At 45.9% G+C, this 8085-nt stretch overlaps 1 protein-coding gene across 1 annotated transcript; it reads left to right on the top strand.

Annotated features, from left to right (window-relative positions):
• Window positions 1-347: 347 nt before the first annotated feature.
• LOC100274509 (uncharacterized) lies at window positions 348-1767 on the top strand. The gene is made up of 3 exons (NM_001148867.1): window positions 348-883; window positions 966-1127; window positions 1233-1767. Exons 1-3 carry the CDS (start codon window positions 383-385, stop codon window positions 1596-1598), a joined length of 1029 nt encoding a protein of 342 aa, NP_001142339.1. The 5' UTR covers window positions 348-382; the 3' UTR covers window positions 1599-1767.
• The last annotated feature ends 6318 nt before the right edge of the window (window positions 1768-8085 follow it).

Consider the following 8085-nt stretch of genomic DNA (forward strand, 5'->3'; position numbering starts at 1 on the left):
TCCCGACGTGCTGCGCCTGCAGATTCTGAGCCTGCTGCCGCTCAAATCGGCCATCCGCACCGGCGCGCTCTCCTCGCGCTGGCGCCGCCTCTGGGCGTACCGCTGGCCGGAGCCGTCCTCGGTGAGCATCCGCCTCCCGCCGGGCGGCGGCGCCGCCGCCGCCGCGGCGACCGCGGCCGCGCTCGCGGTGATCGACCGCCGCGGGCGGCGCCGCGTCGACGGCTTCTCGCTCGCCTTCCACGGCGGGCAGCTCGCGCAGGCGGACCTCAAGCGCTGCGTCGACTACGCGGCGGCGTGCGAGGCCGAGGACCTGCACCTCCGCGTAGACGGCGGCGCGGGCGCCGGCGGCCGCGGCTCGCGCGGCGGCACGCGCCGCCCGGGCATGCTCACCCTGCAGTTCCCCATGGGGTCCCCGCTGCTCGTGCGCCTGTCGGTGCGCGGGCTCAACCTCACGGCCGTCAACAACGCCATGGTCGCCACGCTCGAGGTCGTCCACCTCCACTCCGTCTTCCTCACCGACGCCGCGCTGCGCCGGATGGTCGCCGCCTGTCCCCGCCTCCGGGACCTTGACCTCCGCTACTGCCGCCGCCTGCGCCGCGTCGACTTCACCAACGTCGGCGTGCCCAACCTCAGGAGCTTCACCGTCGTCGACTGCTCCCGTACCACCGAGCTGCGGGTCCCCGTGGCTCCCCGCCTCCGGTCCTTCCGCTTCAGCGGCGCCTTCCTCTCCAGCAACATCCTATCCGGCGCCAAGGCCTCTCTCGAGCATCTCTACCTCTGCTCCGGCGGGCCAGAGACCGGCCTTCCAGTCACCAACTTGCCCTACGCAGTTCCTCGCCTGTCGAACCTCACTGTCCTCACCCTCTGCAGCATTGCTCTCCAGGTTTTTGCTCAGGCGTTTGCGCCATTTCCTTCCGGCCCATTTCACCGCCTCTACGCTTATACTTGTTCGCCTTGCCTTGCAGTATGTTTCTTCTTTCACAGCCAAGGATGTAATGGAGAGCAACCTACATGGCTTGAGGGAGCTTCATTTGCTCATGTTCGGGATGGCCAACTCCAACCTTGCTGACATCTATAGCTTCCTCAAGACCTGCCCGTGTCCTCAGTTAGAGCGCCTCTTTGTGCAGGTCTCTGTTTTTCTTCTTCTTATCTTCTTGAAAAACTGCATTCGATTGCTTTGTTTGTTTATGGGTATCTGATCTGTTTCTCAACATGCTCCACTGAACATGCAGCTCCCGACAAACACCGGTGATGCATTCACGGAGAACTTCTTGAAGGTGGAGGAGGAGGACCCGCCAAAAGGTGGATTAGAAAACCTTCGCTTAGCCAAGCTGACAAATTTCAAGGGGCACCGTAATGAGATGCAGCTAGTAGCATTTCTGCTTAGACAGTCTAGTAGTCTGAAGAAACTATTTCTGATTGCTCCCAAGGAGGATCACCCTCAAGGACTGCGCAAGGTTCATTCAGATATGCTGCCTGATTTTCTTAAAAAAGAAATATCGCATCTGGAAAGAGCTTCAGCAAATACCCAGATATTTTTCGGCGAGCCTGATGCTCAGACCCACCCGTTGCATTCGGAGGTCTTTGTCAGGTTTTAGCTTGAAATGAGCAAAAGCTGTTGTAGCCCAATTCCTGCTCATATAGATTTAGATTTCTCGTTGTTAGATAACGGACATGGGGAAAAAAGTATCTGCAAGGCATACAGAGTTTGATATATGTTTCCTCTTTTGCAATTCATATTACTAAAGAAGTCCTGCATAGCAGTTGAAATGCGAGTTGTTCTGATCTGCCACATTTTCTTATCCCTCTCTTCTCTCCCTATTTGTGTCCATTGTCCAAGATCTCTTTGGAGTTGGCTTATCATAAGTTGCTGTTGCACACAACCAACCATCTATGGGAACACAACCACCTTCATTTTATCTGTTGCCTTACAATCTTTGTGGAATTATGGCTTCTATTCCAGTGAGGTTGAATGGTTTTGACCTACAATTGAATTGGTAGGTTAACTGTGAGTTCTAGATAGATGGAGCATGTGCATGTCTCTTGCTTAATCTGGGACTGGCATTATATATGTCTCTTGCTTAATCTGGGACGACATTGTATGTCTCTTGCTTAATCTTGGAATTGCATTGCTTGTCTCTTGCTTAATCTGGGAATCACAATACATTGTTCTTTCCAGTTTTTTTTTTCTAAATAGGTATAGTTTCCAAGCTAAGTTTCATATAACCTGTCATCTGTCTTTTGAGTCATTCCTGTAAAAGATGCATCAGTGGGATCTTTTCAAACTGTCTTTTTGTGCGGGTAGGATTATACTTAGTATATATGGAATCTACATCTGCCTTCTCTGTTTGTTGTATGGGTGAAATTAAGGTTCCTTAGATAGCAGCGGCAGCATGGGACACATGTTTTAAATCGGTATGGTCATATGGACTTCTGTACGTTAAACCTTTCTTTCATATTATATTCGTCATACCACACATCTCTAAGGTGTACTATCATTTGTGGTCCTTGCATCCTGGTTTTGTCTTGTGTGCCTTGCATTCTCTGTAGTATTGTTATCTAGCATCCTGTTATGGATACTGCAGTTCCCTTGGAGTCTTGTAAGAAAATGAATGTAATATTTGGAACCATATACGATTCTTGTAGTTGACACTCTTAAAGGTGGACATGGTTCAGTGCAACAGCTTGACACGGTTAGCTTGAAAGTATCACTGCAATATGTCAATCTGTTATGAATCTATACTCTACATGGAAATTGCATGCTGCTGTTACTGGATGTGTTTGGGATAATTGGACGATTATGTTTTTTCTTCCTTTTCTTTTTAATCTTTTTATGCAAATTTCTTCGAGATGGGTGCCCCCTCCTTTGTGTGAGTGTGTGCACGCTTGTGTCTGATGGCCTTAGAATTTTACTTTCCAGTTTGGTTTGGTGTCAGTTTAATTTAGGATTTGACTTGGAGCGGATGCAGATGGGGAAGTGGGAGTCAACCACAGCGGCTGCACACATTTTCATATGCGTGTGCAGCTTTAGCCACAGCAGCCGGCACTTTATCAGCAGCTGGCATTTTAATAATTTGTGTTTTTGTTGAGCCTACTGGAAATTTGAGACTCACATTGCATGTCTCTTGCTTAATCTGGGAATCACATTACATTGTTCTTTCCAGTTTTTTTTCTTTTCTAAATAGGTATAGATTCCAAGCTAAGTTTCATATAACCACCTGTCATCTGTCTTTGAGTCATTCCTGTAAAAGGTGCATCAGGGGGATCTTGGCAAACTGTCTTTTTGTGTGGAATGGATTGTACTAAGTACATATTGAATCTGCATCTGCCTTCTCTGTTTGTTGTATGGGCGAAACTAAGGTTTCTTAGATAGCAGCGGCAGCATGGGTTATGTGTTTTTGAATCGATATAATCATTAAAGCTTTCTTTCGTATTGTATCCATGATACTGCACATCTCTTAGGTGTACTGTCGTTTGCGGTCCTTGCATCCTGGTCTTGTCTTGTGTGCCTTGCATTCTCTGTATTGTTATCCACTAGCATCTTGTTATGGACACTGCAGTTCTTCCCTTTTGGAGTCTTGTAAGCAAATGAATGTAGCATTTGGAACCATATATGATTCTTTTTCTTGTAGTTGACACTCATAAAAGGTGGACATGGTTCAGTGTCTGCAACAGCTTGACATGGGTAGCTTGAAAGTATCACTGCAATATGTCGATCTGTTATGAATCTGCATATGGAAACTGCATGCTGCTGTTACTGGATGTGTTTGGGATAATTGGACGATCAAGTTTTTCTCCGTTTTTCGTTTTCTTTTTATGCAGATGAGTGCCCCCTCCTTTGTGTGAGTGTGTGCACGCGCGCGTGTCTGATGGTCTTAGAATTTTACTTTCCAGTTTGGTTTGGTGTCAGTTTAATTTAGGATTTGACTTGGCGAGGATGCAGATGGGGAAGTGGGAGTCAACCACAGCGGCTGCACACATTTTCTTATGTGTGTGCAGCTTTAGCCACAGCTGCAACAGCAGCCGGCATTTTAATAGTTTGTGTTTTTGTTGAGCCTACTGGAAATCTGAGATGGTACATGGCAGAAGTATTTCATTATTTCAATTGGTTGAAAATGCTACCTTGCTTCTTGTTCTTGGTGGATTTGCTTGTGCTTGGTGCTAATTTTTTTGGGGGTTCCTCTTAGGAAGTTTCTTCTGTTTGGTGGGCAGCTTGGGGGCAACCTCTGTGCTTGGCGGGCGCTTGCCTGCAAAACCTAGAACAACTATGTTTTCTACTTAGCTGAATGGCAGAGCTTCTAACCTTTTTTTTCCCTTAAAGAAGAGAGAATGTATAGTTGACAGTCTGTTGTTGGTAGTATTGGTTTACATCCTTGAGATGTTGTTGTACACGGCTTGTTCAGATGATCGAACTTATATGTGCTTATTTTTGGTGGTACTGGACTGGCAAGGAGGTGCAGTTGTTTTTTGTTTTCTTTTGATGCTTAGGTCACTGAGTTTTGGCGGTGGAGGTAGACTAGGTGAAATGCTGTGGTGTTCTTGGCTAGCTTTGCAGGATGGAGCCAGTGAGCCACCGAGGTGGGAAATGTGCCTTGGGGGGATGAAGCCATCTTTGTGGAAATTCTATGACCGCCACTTTCGTGAAGTGAAAGCCATATCACCTTAGTGCCTTTTGCACTTGTGCCTTATCCTTCAGACCATGCAGAGCGTTAGAGCCACAGAGCAGAGTGAAACGATATGGATGATGTTGGTAAAGATGTCCAGTATCTTCGAGCGTTCTTGTGCGTGCGAGCCTGTATGTTCGAAGCGGTGGTATTCATGGATACCCTTCGTATTTCGAATTCGGTCAGGTGTTTTTTTGTAACTCTAGGCTGCCTAATGATGCCCAGCAGCCCAGGTACAAGGAACCGTACCTGGTGTGAAGTTGTGGATATGTTTTTTTTTGGTTTATGCAGCTTAGTGTTCGAATATGTGTGTTACAAGTGATAGTAAAATTTATGTGGTTCTGTTGGAAGCACTCGACTTAGGGGGGGGGGGGGGGGGGGGGGTGGGGGGGGAATCAACACTGTTGTTTTTTGATCCAATGTATCCATCTGTGCTGCTCCAGGTGTGGAAATGTAAGCCAGCGTGTTCTTTTTTAGAACTGCTTTAATCTCAATAGAAATGCACACCTGTTGACCTGAAGTATACCTTTTGGAGCAAGCTGTGCTCCAGTGACCACTAGAGCATTTTTACCATCTTCCAAATACTGGCACTGGAACCTGCTGGAGTATCGTGGTTTTCTTCATTATTGCCAGTTCTCTCTTTTTTTCCCCATTCACATCTGCCATTGTGCAGTCTGCAACCATTGTATAGCAGATCTGTTGGAAAAGTACCTTTACCCATCTGTTTTTTTTCTGGATTTATACTGCCAACTTGTAAACCACAGGAAGAATAAGAGGATGCGCACAGCATGTTTTAAAAAAATAGAGTTGATATGCTGCTTCAGGAAAAGAAAAGAAAAAAAGATCGCTTATGGTTGGCGAGGAGAAGGTATATTATCCTACTTTGTGTAAATTAGTGGTGGGGCTAGCAACTGGGATTGACCTTTTGCAGACTGCAGTGGAGGTGCACGATTTTGTTATTGGACGAGCGAGCCCTTGTAGACCTAGACTAGATCCACAGCTCACTGCAAACTTCGTTAAGGTATATGTGTTATTCAATCTTGAAGGATATGCTGCATATGGTAAGGGCGGAGACGGAGACGACTCTTGTTCGCGAAACTCCCATTGGGTCTTCCGAAGTAATGTATGCTAACTTTTTTTTTTTTTGCCACCACCAATGCATTCGTAATCTCTCTTAAAATCTCCTTGTGTCCTTTCTGGTAGTACATGCTTTTCCCTGGTCCTTCCGTTCCACTGTACTGCTACTGTAACAGTGTCTGTGTGGCCAAGCAGACTTTTTCCCTGGGGTGGGGGTCTGGACTCTGGAGTACTAGCGGGGTAGGGTAGGGGTGGTGTTCTATGGTCAGAATTAAGGCCGCATTTATTATTTCTGTTCTTCATTTTCAGTCCTTGGACTGTGTGCAGTCCTATGTCTAATAATTATGTTGGCCTGTTCACTGCGGCTGAATTAAAACTGTTCGGACTATTGTAGCTGAAATCTTTAGAGATTAAAACCGCAGATTAAAACAAAAGCCGGCAGATTAAAACCGCAGTGAACATGCTCGTGATTCCTGATTTAACAAATAGTCCTACCCTACACATCCACAAACGTTGCTTTAGTTTTAAATATGCTCTGACATTTCTATATATTAAAGCAGGAGGAATTGCCGCTTCCACGTGCGTCCACGTCGGTAAAAAAATTATTGGCCGTCCGATCGTTCACCAATGGTGACAACGTCCACCAGCCGGCTCGTGTAGTCTCCATCGGCCTGACGTCTAGCCAAACGCCACGAATATTCCAGAGAAATCGCATTGCCGGCGACCTCTGCATCCTCTGTCTTCTCCTCAGCACACCGGATGCTGTCGCAGTCCACGACGCTGTCCGCGCCCCCTAGCCCCCAGGGCCTGCTGTCCCTGTCGGCATCCTCGTTCGCTCCGCCCGCATGGGTAGACGACCTCCTTGCACTCACGCTCGCCGAGGGGCAGGGGCACTCGCCGGCTCCGGCGAGGGCTATGCCATCGCCGCCCACCTCGACACTGCGCGTCGCGCTCCTCGACACCTGCAACGCCATCGCCGCGCGCCTCCACCGCCTTCACAGGCGCAACCTCCTCGCGCGACCATCTCATTCGCCGGTAGGAATCACAAGTCTGTAACCAAACTTATGTGTGCGAGCGCGCCTCGTCGTCTTCATCATTCATCTCTTCTGTCCAATACGTGCTCAGACTAGGAACCAGGCTAGACATTCTTCTCACCATTCATGCTCCAGCTAGAAAATAGGTTCACATTCTTCCCCTCTTTCTTATTCGTACTCAACTCACTTAATACTGAGCATATTAGGCTGATCCCAACAATTCCCCCTCTCCATATTAGGCCTTATCTAATTTTCTAATTTAAAGGGCCCCTTTTCGTCACAAATGTTGTCTCACAACGTGCTCAACCACAGAATCACATTTACTGTCTGACTGCCACATAATTTATATTTCTTATGCTGAGAACGTATAACTGATGCACAAAAAAATACATATGGATTATATATACATATACCGCGTAACAATTATGCATACTCCAAACTGCTCCCTCGGCCCTAGGATGGATCTACAGAGCAGTGTTGAGGCAAGCGATTTGAAGTCAGACCAAATCTGCATGGAGTATAAGTATCATTTATCTTTATCAATGTATGTATATTCGATCGTGGTTCTCATTTCACTTTAAACTATGTGCATATAAGGCCTGATCTAATTTAAACTTTTCCCTTTGTTACAAATAAAGCTCCCTACATTCACAAATATATGACGTTTGAGTTTTTTAATCATAACTTTGACTACTTGCCTTATTTATTTTTTTAGAAATTTTACTAATTTTTACTGCAATTTGGTTTAGTATAGAGTATCTAACCATGATAATTGATGATTGTCTATCACTTAGTATGTTCAGGATTTTTTTTTAAACTGCAACAAAAAAGAAAATCACACACAAAAAAATTCCCTATAGAATATGCACACCAGCGTATCACAAATGTGTATATCACAACCGGTTACACATGCATGGTGTGTTGTGCATATGGTCACTTTATAGATTTTCCCCAAATTTTGTTTACAGATATAGGTATGCACTTAGTAACCTGTTTTGTAATTGATTCTGTAGGCAAGGTCATCGCGCTGGAAAAGGAGATATTCAGTTATAGTCCAGTTGCCTACACATAAAGACTTTGAACAAACCAGGTAAAAGACATTTGCTGCTTAAAAGATATTGGATCAATCTCCTATAGTTTAAATGCATCGCTCTTCTGTAAATACTCATATTATCTGCCTGCATGAAAAATATATCATTTATCATACTTACACCTACCATACTGACTAGCACAGTAGCACTAGGTCTGTCATAAAACATGCTTTGGAGTATGCCTCATCGGATTGAAACATGTTAAGAATTCGTCTTGAA

The sequence above is a fragment of the Zea mays genome, chromosome 5 (genome assembly GCF_902167145.1).
Source record: "Zea mays cultivar B73 chromosome 5, Zm-B73-REFERENCE-NAM-5.0, whole genome shotgun sequence".
Lineage (NCBI taxonomy): Eukaryota > Viridiplantae > Streptophyta > Magnoliopsida > Poales > Poaceae > Zea > Zea mays.

Bases quoted from the DNA above. Each gene is read 5' to 3' on its own strand.
- LOC100274509 (NM_001148867.1), top strand. From the start codon at position 383: ATGCTCACCCTGCAGTTCCCCATGGGGTCCCCGCTGCTCGTGCGCCTG. The intron at 884-965 runs GTTTTTGCTCAG...CTTGCCTTGCAG, and splicing joins TCTGCAGCATTGCTCTCCAG to TATGTTTCTTCTTTCACAGC. The intron at 1,128-1,232 runs GTCTCTGTTTTT...CTGAACATGCAG, and splicing joins TAGAGCGCCTCTTTGTGCAG to CTCCCGACAAACACCGGTGA.